This window comes from Stigmatopora nigra, chromosome 6, assembly GCF_051989575.1.
Source record: "Stigmatopora nigra isolate UIUO_SnigA chromosome 6, RoL_Snig_1.1, whole genome shotgun sequence".
Lineage (NCBI taxonomy): Eukaryota > Metazoa > Chordata > Actinopteri > Syngnathiformes > Syngnathidae > Stigmatopora > Stigmatopora nigra.
The window spans coordinates 12,229,744-12,246,592 of record NC_135513.1 but is presented as its reverse complement, the minus strand read 5'-3'; the positions used below and the strand labels follow the sequence as shown (position 1 = coordinate 12,246,592).

At 42.1% G+C, this 16,849-nt stretch overlaps 3 protein-coding genes and 1 long non-coding RNA gene across 5 annotated transcripts; 2 read left to right on the top strand and 2 right to left on the bottom strand.

Moving 5' to 3' along the window:
* Positions 1–314: 314 nt before the first annotated feature.
* Positions 315–2,612, bottom strand: LOC144198055 (aly/REF export factor 2-like). Its single transcript, XM_077718855.1, has 6 exons — positions 2,299–2,612; positions 1,708–1,863; positions 1,474–1,621; positions 1,340–1,406; positions 859–1,063; positions 315–790 (listed from the first exon to the last, which is right to left on the bottom strand). The coding sequence occupies exons 1-6, from the start codon at positions 2,473–2,475 to the stop codon at positions 776–778; spliced, it is 768 nt and encodes a 255-aa protein (XP_077574981.1). The 5' UTR covers positions 2,476–2,612; the 3' UTR covers positions 315–775.
* A 6,126-nt stretch (positions 2,613–8,738) lies between these two features.
* Positions 8,739–11,417, top strand: LOC144198057 (homeobox protein OTX1-like). The gene is made up of 4 exons (XM_077718858.1): positions 8,739–8,952; positions 9,515–9,643; positions 9,896–10,047; positions 10,297–11,417. Exons 2-4 carry the CDS (start codon positions 9,541–9,543, stop codon positions 10,912–10,914), a joined length of 873 nt encoding a protein of 290 aa, XP_077574984.1. The 5' UTR covers positions 8,739–8,952; positions 9,515–9,540; the 3' UTR covers positions 10,915–11,417.
* On the bottom strand, positions 9,345–11,607 carry LOC144198058 (uncharacterized). Its single transcript, XR_013326654.1, has 3 exons — positions 11,363–11,607; positions 11,201–11,275; positions 9,345–9,640 (listed from the first exon to the last, which is right to left on the bottom strand). It is a non-coding gene; the product is annotated as an uncharacterized LOC144198058 (long non-coding RNA).
* Positions 11,608–12,418: 811 nt separating this feature from the next.
* On the top strand, positions 12,419–16,615 carry LOC144198529 (malate dehydrogenase, cytoplasmic-like). Of its 2 annotated transcripts, none has more exons than XM_077719586.1 (9): positions 12,419–12,586; positions 14,195–14,293; positions 14,529–14,625; positions 15,031–15,206; positions 15,283–15,405; positions 15,480–15,656; positions 15,833–15,946; positions 16,086–16,175; positions 16,277–16,615. In XM_077719586.1, exons 1-9 carry the CDS (start codon positions 12,533–12,535, stop codon positions 16,394–16,396), a joined length of 1,050 nt encoding a protein of 349 aa, XP_077575712.1. In that variant the 5' UTR covers positions 12,419–12,532; the 3' UTR covers positions 16,397–16,615. The 2 variants fall into 2 exon arrangements, with proteins under 2 accessions (XP_077575712.1, XP_077575713.1); XM_077719587.1 differs by lacking the exon at positions 12,419–12,586 and adding an exon at positions 13,322–13,474.
* Positions 16,616–16,849: the final 234 nt, after the last annotated feature.

The following is a 16,849-nucleotide window of genomic DNA, read 5'->3' as shown; positions in this document are numbered from 1 at the left end:
TCCCACCATTTTCTATCATTGTAAAGCACTTTCAAGTAACAATGTATTGACGGTTTTATGTCCTTTTTGTATCATTTTCTGATGTTTCCCATCCAAAAATACCAATTTCAGATTTCTGCAAGCATTCATATATTATTTTCTTGAAGAATGACAACCTTTTGGAGTTTAAAAGCCAAAAAAAAATCAAGTAAAATGTTTGTCCAGCTTTGTCTTTTGTTTACATTTGAATGGCTGTTTTGGAGAGGGTGAACCAAATTGGGTTAAATTGCTTACTCCAGGCAGGGAACATTTTTAAATATAAAAAACAAACAGGATCAATTTTAATTGAGTATTTATATACAAAACCCTGGGTTGTTCACATATCAAGTAGACAGTACATCAAGTGACAGAAATGATGAAAAGTGAACATAAGTATCTGAAACTAAACCAAGTTGCAATTAGCAAACACAAAAAAAAAGGTATTAGGAAGCAAAAAACGCATTGGTCTCTCGGCCAAAACAATCCGACATTAATTGGAACCGAAAACAGTTTAAGTCGGTGGCCACCATTGACGTTGATAGACGTCTAATCCATTTGGACTGGGGGAGGACGATCAAACGGATTGCGTGACGATTATTGACCACCTCAATTAAAACAGAAGCAGAAGGGTGAAAGTGGCCTCATAATTGGACGTCTATCATCGCCGATGGTACTGAGAGTTAAAACTCTAAAAAATTATCAAATATGAATCACGTTCCTAAAAACCTGTGGGCTTCATGTCTTTCTCCGACTCAGTCTAATTGTTGTTTGCCTGCAAAAATAAAAATAATTAGTTTTCTGACATATATGGGGGAAAAAAACTAGCAAATAAAAACCTACCATAGCATTATAAGCATCTAACTGGGCATCCAACTCTTCAGCTGACAGCTGGGGTCTGTTTCCTCTGCCTCTCCCTCGTCCACTTCCCCAACCTCTTGAGCCCCCGCCACTGCCGCCTCGTCCCCCCCAATCGCCCCATTCGCTTCTTTTACTCCTTTCAAAGGTGGGCTGACCCAGCCGGCTCCTATCGAAACCTCTGTTGGAACTGTGGACAGACCATCATTAAATTGAATGATTTTATTGTAGTAGAGAACAATAGACACAAACCATTTAAGACAGTGGTGTCAAAATCACGTTTGGTTGACGGGCCACATTAAGGCCAAATAGAGCTCATGTGTATGTATACGTGTATATGTATGTATGAGTATATGTTTTTGTGTATGTGTATGTGTGCAAATGTGTATATGTGTGTGTAAGTGTGTATATATGTATAAATGTGTGTATATATATGTATATATACACGTGTATATATATCTCTCACCTCTGTGTCGATTGTCTACTTTGTGAATCGGCGCCTGACGTCGCTTCCACAATTTTCATAGGGCGACCTGAAAGGGCGACAAAGACGAAAGCGTTAGAATCGCAATGACGAGGCTACCGGTCGACAGTCCTCACCATCGAGAGGGACTCCGTTGTAGTGTTTCATGGCTTTCATCGCATCGGCTGCATTTTCAAAGAAGATATCGGCACTTCCTTTACTACGACCGGAGCGGTCGTAGTGAACCGATGCTTTCCTCAGAGGTCCGAAGTCTTCAAAGAGTTCCTGAAGAGGGAGGAGTCGGGCGTCAGTCTTTATCACTTGGGATTTAACACCGTGGCGTCGGGCGTTTTAAGTGCCGCGTTAATTACCTTGATGTCAGAGTCGGACACTCCAAAATCCAGATTGGAAATGAGCAGTTTGGCAGTATTTTCCGCGCTTCGGTCCGATCCCGATCGCGGTCCTCTTTGGTCGCCAGCGTGCTGTTCAAACATGTCATGCTGCCATTTATCTGGCAACTCTCTGGGCTGGGAAGGGAAATGCAAGTATTTTAAAACATGGAAAAGATATTCCAGATCGTGTCAACTCAGGAGGATCAGACTCGGGGAATAAAGTTTAGCATATTACTGAGTTGTTTGTTTTAAATGAACTCATTAGCTGCCATTGACTGCAACTTAGCCTACCTAGAAAATGTTTATTTTGGTTACTGAATGTATCACGAATGCATGTCGTCATCACACGAAGGGAAATGACGTCAGCCAACGCATGCGCAGTATTAATTTATTATATTCCGCCGGCTGGTCACAATCGGGGATTGACCCCCTCCTTTCCTGCCCCCGCGCGCGCCAGGCGCGCGCACACACACTATAACCTTTACGTATATTACTTCCGTGTCACCTTCGAAGCTCCGTCCACATGCGTGTAAAATGCTTAATAATAAAGAGATTTGAAGTGGTTCTTACTCGAGTGTACGGTGCGGGCCTGTTGACCCTCTCGCGGTTGAAATTATTCGGTCGACTCCGCGCCGATTTCGAGGATCCGCCGGCGAACCCCGAACGTTCACTCGAAGCTCCGCTTCGGCTTCCTTTGTTGTTCAGCTTGATAATGTCGTCCAGAGACATACTCATTTTGTCTACCATGTTGAAGATAACGATAGTTTCGAAAAGCACCTAAGAGCTGAGAAGTTACCGAACTGGAATTCGTCGTTGCAAGTTCCTCTGGTGGCGCCGTGTTGCGATGAACGGAAATGCGTAAAGTTTACGGAAGTGACGTGTATACGCGTCACTCGACAGTGGCTCGAATTGGTTTTCATAGATAGCGTATATAGAGATAGCTAGATCCCTATTGCGCACTGTGATACAAAGCGGTCATTTTTTGTCGATTGTCGACCATTTTGTATCAGTGCCATTTTATAAACATCGGTCAATAGGGTTTCGTACTTTGACTTGACTATCATTGGATCAATTCTCCAGAATCATCGCTTCACAATTCATAAGCGTCACCTATGTAACTGATTGAATAAAAATATGTCAAGTTTCCACTAAATTAAGAGTATTTTAGTACAGAAAATCACCACTGCTCGCGATATCTACTGCTTTAAAATGGCTGCCAGATGCTAACGCCGTTGACTCTGATTTGTTCGCCTTTCTAGGTTGCTCTTTTTCGTCATAGGAATAAAGAAACGTATAGAAGTATATTATAAATCAAGTACTATACGTTACCTCTCAGATTAAGTATCATTCATGTGTTGACGCTTTTGGCCACCAGGAGGCGGTATAGGGGCAAAGAACAATGTGAATTTTTGCTTGAAACTTTATATAGAAAAGAAAGGTAATGCGGTCTCATCTGTGAATTATGAAGATTAAACGACCATTGTGTAGAAAGTTTGAGAAACACAAAAATGAGAAAAATAATTTATTAATGTATTAAAATGAATAACAATTGGTATAAGTGCGGGTAAATAACTGTAAGGAAGAAGCTAACGTTAGCACACAAACACATTCACATAAACAAACACTGAAACATCTTAAAATGTATTCAAAACAACTGTAACTTCATTTTGTATTCTGCAACAGTCAATTGCATATGGAAGAATCTTGTAATTTATAAACAAAGTTTGTTTAAGTGTATAGGTACCATCGTATGTCCTCAAAATGATGTCGGCCATTGTAAGGGTACATTTTGCGTATGCCGCCCTTGTCCATTTTGCGACAGGTGAAGCATTAATGAAGTCTGAATAGCATGAATGTTATTAAGCGGTACATCTGGCGTGACGCAGGTGCGAACCCCCACCATCCCGAAGGCCAAATGGGGTGCGCGACCTCGCCGGCGAACCCCTCCCGCTGCCCAATGACCAGTGCCGGGCAACCAGCTTTGTCGCTTCATGGAAATGAAAGTTGGCCCTTAAATCCCAGGAATAATGGAAGCTGAGGATAAACGAGGGGATTACTCCCCGACTCCTCTGGGTGGGCCTCCGCCATCCAACCCAAGAAGGCGCCGTGTTTACGGACGCTCACACGGAACGTCCGCTTAATTCCATCAAAGAGTGACGAACGAGTGGTTAATTTATTCTTTGCGATGGCGACATCTGCCTACTGCGGCTCAAGAGCATGTTGCGCTTTTTTGGGGGGGGGGTTTGGTCATCTGGAGAAGTTTAGCAATTGAGAAAGGTGAGGAGAAATGTGGCTTGAGCATTTAAAGGCACGAAAACAACAATTTTTGTGTTGTTTTTTAGTCAAAAACATTTTCTTAAATCTGTTTTAGATCTATAATAAAGTAAAATTCATGGCTTTTGATCCAGTTAATTTAATCAGATTTTATTTTGAATAACTAAATGTTATATTGGAAATAGTTTCTCTTTCCCATTTTATTTTTCACTGTTAATAAAGCATTTTGAAAAACTTACCTTTTTAAAATAAAAAAAACAAGGTTAAAATATGATAGTTTCAATATTTGCCTTCTTTTCTGATTAAAAAAAATTAAAGACATTTTTAAAAATCCACTACAAGAGAATATTTGCTAATAAGAGGCTCAAAGAGAAGATTTGTCCTCATTTTAATGTCCAAAAATGTCCAGAAAAGCTGACAATATATTAATCGGTTCATTTTAGCAGCCTAATTGGAACAGCGAAACTAGGACGTGGTTTGAGACCCCTGATTTAAATAGACTGACATGGCTTGACATGACAATCACAAAAAAAATTGACCAAACTAATCCCTAACACATATTTGAAAGACTGTAAATATGAGAAAAGGTTTAACGTCGTAAGAAGCAGCTGACCCCAAGTGATCATCGAGCCTTTGAGGCGGGAACTTCATTAGCCAGGAAATTGCAAAACGGCCAAGACGCTCCTTGGCGTTTTTCTCACAAGCGGCGTCAATGAGATCGCTAACATCTTGAGGCGCGCCGGGGCGGACAAACAAGGAGTTGAAAGGCCGCTATGGGGGGCTTCGCAAGCACTTTAATGTCGGGGTGCCCCCTGGAACCTGGAACCCGGCCGGCCGGCAGGCCGGGCACTCACATTAGCCGGCGGCTTAATGGGATGACGTTTTTTTTTTGCCTTTTGTCACCGCCTGATCAAGGCAAAACTGCACAAAGGCGCCTTGGGCCTTTTCAACTAAAACTAGTACTCCAGAAGCGAGAGATGAATTGCGGTCATCAGGCCTTCCTTCTTTTAGGATTGGTTTTTTTTTTAGATATTTTTTACAGCGGACAAATGCTGAGAATTTTCCATTTTTTCTACCAAACGACTAAATCTCCATTTTGTATCAAAACGACAAAAATCAACAACAAAAATCAAGCAATATTTTTTTTCCGTACAACTTATCCTTACTAGGGTCGCGAGGGTGCTGGAGCCTATCCCGGCTACCTACAGACAACAGGCCAAGGGCCAATTTAGCATAGAATTAGCCTAGCATGCCTGTTTTAGGGACGTGGGAGGAAGCTGGAGTTCCTGGAGAAAACCCACACAAGCCCTGGAATCAAACCCTAGACCACAGAACTATGGGACTGGCAGACTAACCACTCGTCCTATTTTTTCCATCAATTTACATGAAATAAAAATGAAAATGTCCCCTCCCACATCCCAAAAACATTCATGCTAGGCTAATGCTAAGCTAAATCTACGCTAAATCAACCTTAGATATGAGTGTACGTCTCCTCATGCCCTGCGATTGGCTGCCGCCTAATGCCTGAAGTCAGCTGGAATAGGCTCCAGCACCCCCCCTGAGGCCCCTGTTAAGAAAATGAATGAATGCTGCCAATTTTAGTGCTGGGTTAAAAAAAAGGCTTTTGCATCTTTTCTACTAGGGATTAGTTTTGGTGACTTAAGAAGGCCGACGACATGGGTTCCCCCACTCTCCCCCCCAGTCCCCCCGTGCCCCCTCCCCCGCCATCTGCGATGGCACCCCCACGCCGCTGTGGGCCAAGTCTTTCACGGGTCGCTAACAAGACTTCTTCTCGGCGGCGTAGGCCCACTCAAAGTAATTAAATCAATCCTTTGTGCCGGCCAATATTTGAGGTGGGGGTCCGTGATGAGATTACGGCTCTTTATGCATATTCACGCCAAACTTCTAGCACCATCTCTCACTTTTTTTTTTTTTTTTTACAAGTCGACAACAACCGTTTTCGTCGCTAAAGTCGCGGGGACGGCGAGGAGACGTCGGGGTCGTCGCCCCAAAGACAAATTGGATTAGTAAGTATTGGATTAAAGGTAAAACGGAGGGATAACAGACAAGAAAAGCCGACTGTGATCACAGGCTTTCTTACATTTCTCCTCGGCTGCCTTTCTTTGGAGGACCTGAAGGCAGATTTATTAAGAGGGGGATTCATTTGAAATGCTCTTCCCACCCTCGGGGTCAACCACACATTTGTTATCTAAAGCAAACAGGGAAAAAAATGGAGTCCAAAGCTGGATTTGAGGCTTTTTACAGCCACAAAACTCACCCTAAACGTTCATGTCATTTACCCTATTTACTCCCATATTTGCCACCCATAAGCCACACCCTTAAAATGGCCTTAAATCGTTTAATTTGACAATTTCTCACATATAAGTCGCCCCCCGATTCACAATTTTTACCTCCACATTCATGGTTTCATGGCAGCAAATCATAGGTAAATGCCTCAACTCACTTCAACCTAGTTGAACCTCATCAAAATACCACAAGAGGGCGCTAAAGCAACTAAGCGATACAAGCACTAGCTTTGTCCAATGGCAAAACAAAGCCTTCCACCAAACGTTCATTTCCCTTTTCAAGACTTCAAAGACCTGGTCACCTTGCCAATTCACAGCCTGGGCGAGATTGGACGCCGTACAGGCGTTTTTCAACGCTGGCCGTGTGCGTGCGTACGCATTCCTGCGCGACGCGCCGGCGCTCGTAGCGTTTCCAGGGTGACGCTTTGTTATCGGACATTTGTGAACGGAGCCGGTTTAAACGCGATCGCCTGAGGGCCAACACCCTGAAAGAGACCAGAACAGAGTGGGGGTATAATCCTTAAAGGATTGCAAGTTACCCCCCAACACACACACACACCTCAGTAAATCCCCTCACAAACACACACACACAGTGCTGGGGGTGATGGGTATGGATGGGGTCAGTTGGTCCCATGGTTCTGGTTTCTGATTTCCCCCCTCCCCACACACACACACCCATCCTACCCCGTTCTTCAGCCTCACTTCATTGTTTGTGTTCCTAATGAGAGGGGCGGAGACTATGACTTTTGATTGACAGCTACATGCCCCTTACTTCTAGGTGCTCTTCACACACCGTTTTTTAATTTTTTTTTATTTATTATTCTTATTAATGTTAAGTTATTCCTGCATGTTCGGTTTAAAGGTGGTGTAATTTCTAGCGGAAATTTTTCGGTATTACAGACTTTAAAAAAAAAAAAAACTTTTCCAACACAAACACAATCTAGTCCCGTTTACATATCTTATGTGGCGTTTGTAAAGCTCCGCTCAGTTACAAATATAATTATAATAATTTAACAATAATAATATAAAATAATTTTGACAGGACTATCTGTAATCTGAATTATAATCAAATGGTTATTTTAAACAATGCACATGATTACAACTGTTAAGAACCAGAGAAGTCTTACCTGAATGCATGTTTGTCAACTTGTACACTTTGCTCGTATTTTGTTCGGCGTTTTCAAATTTCAAACGAATTTACAAGGACAATGCTAAATATGTTATAGTTTTCTCTGGTTTATTTGCAATCGAGCATTAATACAAGTACTTTATAAGGCATAGTAAATGCCCACTAAACGAAAACAACCGGAAACTCTCCCACACGTGTCTCTTCAATCAGTAGTGCGGTGCGTTTATTGAAAACATGTAAATCACAAAACTCTCCTCACGTCAACAATGTTTCCAGCCTTAGCAATAGCAATACAATGCTTTTTGGTTTTTAAAACTATTTTTAGCAATAAATTGTAAATATTAAATTTCATAGACACATACATTAAACATTGAGTAACTGTGTCGCAATCACATTTCATATAATGTTCAAATTTAATTTAAAAATGATAAACTGTCGGGAAAATTGTGTTATTAACCACACACAATGGTTTTACGGTTAGCATCTCTCATTCACGTGATGTCAATTTTAGAAGGACGATGCAAAGTGAAAGACAAGATGTGAAAAAAGGGCCCACACGCCTTTTTGGACAGATCGTGGTCGTCTAAACCCAGGATTTACCGATTTAGCGTTAAGAAAGTACTCTTGCTATTTCGGATTAGGGCCCACAACAAGGAAGCCTCAGTCTACTTGATACCTTGATACCCGAGCTCAATGGGTGGATTATAGCAGCACATTCACATAAACACAACCGCCCTTTTAAAGGCTATATTACCAAATTTAAATCTTGGTCAAGATTAATGACTATTTAAAATGACATGATTGATCTTAAATATCTCACAGTGAAGCCCAATAAAAATTGTATTGCTACAGTTGTAATTGACAAAATCCCAATTATACATTTTTTAAATAATTGTACCATAAAAGAAGCACAACAATAATTATACGACAAAGCCCCTTTTTTAAGTTTTGAAGGAATACCCCCGATATGAGAAATAAAAATTACAATCAAAGATAAGTAAAGGTGAAAAAATAATTTAAAAACTATAATTAGGCAGTGCTAAATCAAATGACTTATTGCAAAATTTACTTTACATTTTTTTTTAAATACACTAAGTTACTTAAAATAAAGTTTTTTTCTTAAAAGCAAGTTTGCTCTGTCCTCTCTTGCAAAACTTTTCCAATATTACGACGAAACAACTCTTTGGCAAATAGGCGGAAGCGTCTGTGTCAATCTCGTGATCTGATTGGACGAAAAGATGAGAAGAGGAGCGAGGCTGCGCTGTGATTGGTTAACCACTGGCTAGTCATTGACATTTTAGGACACGAGCGGGGGAGACGAGCGTCTATCATCTGCTGACAGACAAATAAACTCAACTCATCTTCACATTATATTGAGTTTGTTATAGTTAATAAAAGTTTGAAATATTTCTCTACGGATGAACGAATGGTGGAACTGCTCCTCAACATTTCCTTCATGTGGATATTTGTTGTTCAAGTGAGGATATGATTCCTTATTTGACAATTCTTTAAAAGGTGAGATCCTACCTGAGTTTTTATATTTGCTTTTTTTTTTAAATATCAACGTCGCATTTAAGTTATTTTTTTCTTGAGTGAATGTAAATGAGATTAGAAATACAAACAGAAACCATTTATCACCATAAAAGTTGCTCATAAGTCAACGAAAGTGCTTAATTATCCTACATTAGTCATAAAAAATACAAAAACCTAACTTTATAAATACCTAAATGTTATGTCCATGTATATGAACACCATGTTTCAATTCACTGATATATGACCAATATTTTAATTCGTTTATATCTTCTTTATGAATGAATGACCTTTTAATATATGGATAAAAACACAACTAAAAGGACAAAAAAACGTAATAACTATACATACGTATACGTAATACATAAGTAATAAATAAATAAGTAATCACATAATAAGTACTAACTAGTACACAAAAAACTGTAAGAAAGTGTAAAAATAACAATAAACAAACAAACGAACATATGAATAATAATAAAAAAATATGAATAATGCATCTTTTGGTATGAAAATAACATGTGTGTTAATGTGGTGTGGATGGCTGCAGGTGGAGGAGGTGGTGTATTTGTGAGCATGATGTCCTCTTACCTCAAGCAGGGCCCGTACGCCTGCATGAACGGCCTGGCCCTGAGCGGGGGTGCCGTGGACCTCCTGCATCCCTCGGTGGGCTTCCCTGGTACGGCACACACACAATTAAGAAAAGACAGTTAGTTAAAGCCAAACGTTTTACATAGGGAACAACAATAAAAATGAAAAAAAACTATATGCATACACCGTCTCATATTTTTCTGTTTTTTGTATTATTATTGCACATTTTACTCAGAAAAGCCATTTGTATTTTCTCAATATTTTTTTTTCTGTCTAATAAAATGGCAATTATTATTATTTTTTTCTTAATTTTAAGTTTAAGTATTTTTTTTTTTGGCAGGCAACCCACGCAAGCAGCGTCGCGAGCGGACCACCTTCACCCGCACGCAGCTGGACGTCCTAGAATGTTTGTTTGCCAAGACACGCTACCCAGACATCTTCATGCGGGAAGAAGTGGCGCTCAAAATTAACTTGCCCGAGTCACGTGTTCAGGTTCGGACAAAAAAAAGTTGGTTATTATTTGCGTGGGTTTTCTCCGGGTACTCCAGTTTCCTCCCACATTTCAAAAACACGCAAGCTAGGCTAGCTGCTTGAACATTCCAAATGACTCCTAGCTATGATTGGTTGTCGGCTAGCCACCAATTCAGGTTGTCCTTAGCTGGCATAGGCTCCAGCACCCCCCTGTGCGAGGATAAGCCATTTTGAAAATGTCTTTGGTTTGTTTTCTTTCCTGTTGTGCAGGTGTGGTTCAAGAACCGCAGGGCCAAGTGCCGCCAACAGCAGCACGCTGGCGGCGGTGGAAGTGGCATCGACGGCAGCGTTTTCAAATCCAAATCCCAGAAGAAAAAGTCATCTCCCTCCCAAGAAAACAGCGGTTCCGAGAGTAGCGGTCAGTTGACGCCACCCACCACCGGCTCCTCGTCCGTCACCCTCCCCGTGTCGTCAATCTGGAGCCCCGCACCCGCCTCGCCGGTCCCGGCACCAGATCCGGTGGCCCCCGTTGTCCACTCCGGTGCAGCCTCCTGCATGCAGCGCGGCGCGCCATCCTACTCTTATGGCCAGACGTCGAGCTACGGTCCAGGTTTCTCGGCCCCGTCGTCCGGTTCCTACTTTGGCGGCGTAGACCGCGGCTCGTATTTGACGGCGCCCGTGCACGCTCATCAGCTCGGGCACCAGCACGTGGGCCAGACATCGGGTCACCGTCTCCACCACCACCAACAGGCGTATGCTAGCTTCAACTCAACCGACTGTTTGGACTACAAGGAGCAGGCGGCCGCCTCGGCCTGGAAGCTCAACTTCGGCGCCTCGGATTGTTTGGACTACAAGGACCAGGCCGCCTGGAGGTTCCAGGTTCTTTGACGGTCTTAATGAAGAAGATTGGGGATTCTAGATGACGAGCCATTCCAGACATGATTAGGGTCTACTTATGTTTCCATTTTCTGATGGAGAAGGCAAGGTCCAAGGGTCTTCAAATTTGACATGGTCTACTCAGGATTCTTAACCTTAGTGTTTGGACTACAAGGAGCAGGCCCCATGTTTTTTTTCCAGGTGTTCTCACAGTCTTAAACAAGGGTGTCAAACTCATGCTAACTAGATGTCTAGATGGGCCGGACTAGTTTATTTTCAGGCCAAAAAGTTCACTTACTTTTTCGCCATTGACGTTCCTTCATTCGTCCTTTCCCAGTCAAAATGGATTGGACGTCTAGCCCTGACGATAGCACTGAAAGATGAAAATCCACAGTCAGTTTAAGTGAATTGGACATCTTATTGTCAATAGCAGAAATGCATTCATTTTTAGGGTACTTACAGGTCACTTCTGGAAAATTTTGGATCATTCTTATTGATTTGGAGGGACTTTCCAATGACTGAGCATAAAGTAGTCCGGCCTACATGAGATCTAGTTGGCATGAATGTGGCCCGCCAACCAAACAGTTGGATAGCCCCGTTTTCAATCTGGGTTGTTTTCATCCCCGTGGCATCCCCTCAGCAGCTGGACAAACGTTCTGCCTGGGTATCGTGTTTACCCATGTGAAATCCCACTGGGATTTGGCGGGTCCTAACAAATACAAACGGTGGGATTATTTACAGCGTAGCAACAAACAAACACGATGCCTCGGCACTGCAGGTGTCTTTCTTCAAGATTTTGCACGAATTTCTTCTCATCAAATGAAAGCCAATCAGAAGTCGGGCCAAGTTAAATTAGTAATTGAAAAATCCCGATCCTTCTCCATTGTAACAATTTAACATAAACTACTTGAAGACATTGATTAAGCATGAGGGATTTCCAGACCCGTCCATATTATATTCCACCACTTGCTGTGTCCCTGGGGTAGGCTCCAGCACCCCCACTGTCTTAGTGAGGATAAGCAGAATGGAAAATAACCGAATTAATGTTTTGAATACCGTAGCTGCCCATGGTAGAGACTATAGTTCTGAAAGGGTTAAACAAATCCAAGAATTCGGTGCTCACATTTTTACACTGACAGTTTAAAAAAAAAAAGAAAAATAATTAATAAAAAAGTTTCACTGAGTCTGGTCTTGCTTTCTTAGTTTGGCGACCTCTCCTGGACAATTGTGTAACTGCACCAACAACTTTGATAGTTTATACTATATATATAAAACAAGACGACAAATTTAGTAACACATTGTTGAAAGTTAATAACTATTTTTCACTTTATATTTTAAATGGCATTAGGCCACATCAGACTTTTATAAAGTAAATAGTAGAATATACACAGTGTTTGATTGACACAAGAACGCTTTAGTAGCATCTATTTTTGCTCATTAAATCCCATTAAGAGACTAGACGCTAACTGTGTACGTGTATGTGGAGCATCACTTCTCGGGATCCTTTTAGCGCATGCGCAATCGTTTTCTGTCTCTCTTGCAGGTGGGAAAGAGGACGAGTTTAGCATCAACATCATCTTAATTAACGCCGCCGTCGTCACCTGAGCTGAGCGGCCGTGATCGAAGCACCATGTTGACGCTACTTACCTCCATGTATTTGGTAACGCGCTCCTTTTACTCGCAGGTAAGTTCAAAAACATGCCCGTGTTGCGTTCACGTACCTTCTCGAGTCCTGCTGCTGAGGTTTTCCGAATTACGGTTAAAAGGCCAGTGAACGCATTGTCTGGTGACGTCACAAGGTGAACTTGTCCGCAGAAAGACTTCCTGCTCTTGTGTCACGTGGTTGTCGCGTACACCTGCAGCAGATATTTGTTATTGTGGTTTGTTTGTTTTGGTCAAGACAAACGGATCCGGTTGTTACTTCCAAATTAAAATTGGGAGTAAGGTATATTTTACCGGAAATACAGACTGTTCGTTTGAGGAAAAATATATACAAAAGATCTTTTTTTTCTTATAATACTAAATAACTGATGCTCGCTTCGATTTTTTTCCTATAATTGATTGAATGAACTGAAATTTGATATTGTATTTCTGGCTCAGTTCCATAAGCATCAGTAAATGGCGCATTCTTTTTATCACTGGGCTAGAGAGACAGATAGATAAAAATTACAAATATAAAAATAAACTAGATCTCTTGCCTACCCTTGACAGTTTAGTAAAAATGTTCTTAAATAATACTACAATACTATTTTTTTTAAAAGTACTACTCAAAAACGCAGCAAACTACTTTAATGCAACTTAGTGTAAAAAGACATATGTCGTGTCACGAGCTGGGAAGTGAGCGAGGGGTATGGCCACCGCAATGCATGGTGGGACAATGAGTCTTTAAAGTCAATGCGGACAGGCGTCGACCCCCTTAAAAAACTTCAACTCCCGCATGCTGCTCGCGAGGAAGGAGGTGTCCTCCTCCCTCGCCTGTCAGCCAGCAGAGGTGACCCAAGTCTCCTAGTGGCCAAGTCCTTTTGCATCCTCTCCTCTTTCGCCGTTAATCCTCGCTCGTCGACCCAAAATGGTAAGAAAAACATTTTGCCTTCCTGCAACATGCACAAAAATTACGACTTTGCTCAACTAGGACTTTTTTCCGGTCAAATGCTCCAAACAATGGCCGCCTGAATGACATTTAATACATTGGTTTATCGTCCATTTTGCTCCATTCATCTGACGCAATCGTTGATGGGTTCGATGTACCAAAGTAATATTCTACAAGATTTTGCATTTTATTATTATTTTTAATGACGCTGACGTCATCCGATGCTTGTCACGCGACCAGAGCGAGAAATAACCTTCGTTTTTAAAACTGGGACGATTGAAAAATGGATTTAATATGCAATGAATACATAATAATCCGACAATGACGTTTTCATAGATTAATTATATATTCTCTCACATAATCCCATTGCTATTCATTGGACGTGCAAAGACTGACGTTTGCAATGTGAATGCAATTGTTAATTGAAGCCTAATAATAGATGAATACGAATTAAATTGATTTTGAATCAATGTTTCATTATAAATGTGCCAAGTCATCTCAATTTTGTTCTTCAATTTGGGCAGATTGTCTTAATTTAGTGATCAAAATCTGCTGTTAAATGACCCCGATTGGAATGTAAACTGAATCGGAATAAAAAATTGGATCCCAATTTTGATTAAATATCGTAAACATGCAACGTCATCTTACCTTGCCGATGTATTTTGACTTGCTAAATGACGAATGATGTTTTCTTTCCCTCAGGCTGATCCCATCCGAGTTGTGGTGACTGGCGCAGCCGGCCAAATCGCCTATTCGCTGCTCTACAGCATCGCCAAGGGCGACGTCTTCGGGAAGGAGCAGGTAAGCTAAATCCAAAAAGCAATCAACAAATGGTTCCATTATTTAAATAAGTCTCATTTGCTTGCGTAATTCTAAGTAAGGAAAAACCCGGATTAGGATTTTTCTTGTTGGTATTAACAACAAAGTGTATTATATGCATATTACAACATGAATATAGCCGTTTCCAATAATACTCAACTCAGATACTGTGGAAGGTTATGATAAAAACTGAACTATGTTGGTGTGAATATTTCAGCCCATCATCTTGGTGTTGTTGGACATCCCACCCATGCTGCCGGTTCTGGATGGCGTGGTCATGGAGCTTCAGGATTGCGCCCTCCCGCTGCTTAGGGGTGAGCCGCCATTTTGTTGTCACCACCTGGTTCAGCCCAGGCCAAGGCGATTTGACGGACATCCTGAAAATAAGTGCAAAGGTCACGTTTGTCGTTGAATGTTTAAGTACGTTGACCAGGGGGAGGAGGGGAGGGTTGCGCAGGGACTACTGGGATTGGCTGCCGGTGGGGGTTCGGAGGGCGCCGTGATTAAAGTCCATTTTGATAATGATAACATGTTTGTTATCATCCCTTGTCCACCTTTGAGAAGCTCCTTGAAGGGTTTTTGACCTTTTGTGAAGACACTGAAAAATAATAAGATCAAGTCAAACTTCTAAAGTTAAAGGAAAATACTCATGTTTTGATCAAAAGAGGATATTACCAAACATGAATTGACTCTAACCCAAATATGGTCCATGTTTCCAGAGGTGGTCCCCACCGACAAAGTGGAGGTGGGCTTCAAGGACATTGACGCCGCCATCCTAGTGGGCTCCATGCCCAGGAAGGAGGGCATGGAGAGGAAGGACCTTCTCAAGGCCAACGTGGCCATCTTCAAGACGCAGGGTGCCGCTCTGGACAAGTTTGCCAAGAAAACTGTCAAGGTAAGAGGAGGCATTATGTCATATTCGGCAAGAGAGCGGCTCATTGAAACTTTTATCCTGTCTGTTCGACTTTGAGGTTCTGGTGGTGGGCAACCCAGCCAACACCAACTGCCTGGTCGCCTCCAAGTCGGCACCATCCATCCCCAAGGAGAATTTCTCCTGCCTGACCCGGCTGGACCACAACCGTGCGTCCTCACAGGTGTGCTAACACGCTAACGTGCAAACTAATTAAGGAGAAGCAGGGGAATAAGGCCGTGTCTGTTTCACCCGCAGGTGGCGCTGCGCTGCGGTGTGTCCACAGATAAAGTGAAGAACGTCATCATCTGGGGCAACCACTCCTCCACGCAATACCCGGACGTCCACCACGCCAAGGTCAACGTTCAAGGCTCCGAGGCGGCGGTGTACGATTGCGTCAAGGACGACGCCTGGCTCAGGGGGGGCTTCATCTCAGTGAGTGACGTTTTTTTCCAGAAGTATTGTGATATTTTTCCGAGTAGACCTATTCTGATAGGAGATTGAGATGCATAAGCAAAACAAACCGTCAAACTATAGTAACCTAATGTGAAGTGGATTGCACTTGGCATCACCTTGTTACAACTTGGATTGTTGTCGTTCTTCTTGTGTAGACGGTGCAGCAGCGTGGCGCCGCCGTGATCAAGGCCAGGAAACTCTCCAGTGCCATGTCTGCCGCCAAAGCCATCTGCGACCACATGAGGGACATCTGGTTCGGCACTAAAGAGGTCTGAACGTGCTAGGCTAACAAACACTAGCTGTAAAATCAACAGAAAACTATCCAAAATGGCTTTTATATATCATTTTGACAACCCTGATTTATGCTGTTTTCCACTGATGGTACATACCTTTTTCTTTTGTTTACAGGGCGAGTTTGTGTCCATGGGCGTGTTCGCCGGAGGAAACTCATACGGAATCCCAGAAGATCTCATCTACTCCTTCCCGGTCCAGATCAAAGTCAGTACAAAAAAACATATACCATTTGATTCAGTATACAAGTCAGTCAAAAGTTTGGAGACACGCTGTAAACTTGGTATATTTGTGATTATGTTTTTCAGAATCAGACCTGGAAGGTGGTGGATGGCCTCAAAGTCAACGACTTCTCTCGAGCCAAGATGGACGCCACCGCGGCCGAGTTGGTAGAGGAGCGGGACACCGCCCTGGACTTCCTTTCTTAATGATCATCCCTGTAGTCCTCCCTGGTCACCTCCGCAGGTCTTGGCTGTGAAGGCCAAATCCAAGTTTACGCTCCCACTTGCACCATATGTGTGTGTGCGTGCATGTAGTAGGTTGTTTTGTCTTGTCCTCTGACCTTTCAATGCTGTCAATCATCACAACCTGCTATTGTTAGAAACACTCACAAGCAACAAAACAATAAACCATCTAAAGTAACCAAACGACTTTACTTGTCAAATTTTGTTTTCGTCTTGACACGACACAAAAAAATAGACATTTTGAAGTTTAAGATGAATTTAACATGGGCAAAAAAAGGACATATGAGCATATACTGTGAATCTATGTTTTGTATGATTCAGTATTTGCTATGAATAGTAATTAAGTTTACTTCAATACAATTAGCAAATGACTCGTGATTTAGAGGTAAGATTTTATCGATTTAAGAATACTTTAGT

Excerpts from the sequence above, each read along its gene's own strand:
- LOC144198055 (XM_077718855.1), bottom strand. The coding sequence starts at position 2,475 with ATGGTAGACAAAATGAGTATGTCTCTGGACGACATTATCAAGCTGAAC. Across the intron at positions 1,407-1,473 it reads CAACGGAGTCCCTCTCGATG|GTCGCCCTATGAAAATTGTG; the intron begins GTGAGGACTGTC and ends TCGCCCTTTCAG. Across the intron at positions 1,064-1,339 it reads AGTAGACAATCGACACAGAG|TTCCAACAGAGGTTTCGATA; the intron begins GTGAGAGATATA and ends GTCTGTCCACAG.
- LOC144198057 (XM_077718858.1), top strand. The coding sequence starts at position 9,541 with ATGATGTCCTCTTACCTCAAGCAGGGCCCGTACGCCTGCATGAACGGC. Across the intron at positions 9,644-9,895 it reads TCCCTCGGTGGGCTTCCCTG|GCAACCCACGCAAGCAGCGT; the intron begins GTACGGCACACA and ends TTTTTTTGGCAG. Across the intron at positions 10,048-10,296 it reads TGCCCGAGTCACGTGTTCAG|GTGTGGTTCAAGAACCGCAG; the intron begins GTTCGGACAAAA and ends CCTGTTGTGCAG.
- LOC144198529 (XM_077719586.1), top strand. The coding sequence starts at position 12,533 with ATGTTGACGCTACTTACCTCCATGTATTTGGTAACGCGCTCCTTTTAC. Across the intron at positions 14,626-15,030 it reads CGCCCTCCCGCTGCTTAGGG|AGGTGGTCCCCACCGACAAA; the intron begins GTGAGCCGCCAT and ends CCATGTTTCCAG. Across the intron at positions 16,176-16,276 it reads CCTTCCCGGTCCAGATCAAA|AATCAGACCTGGAAGGTGGT; the intron begins GTCAGTACAAAA and ends TATGTTTTTCAG.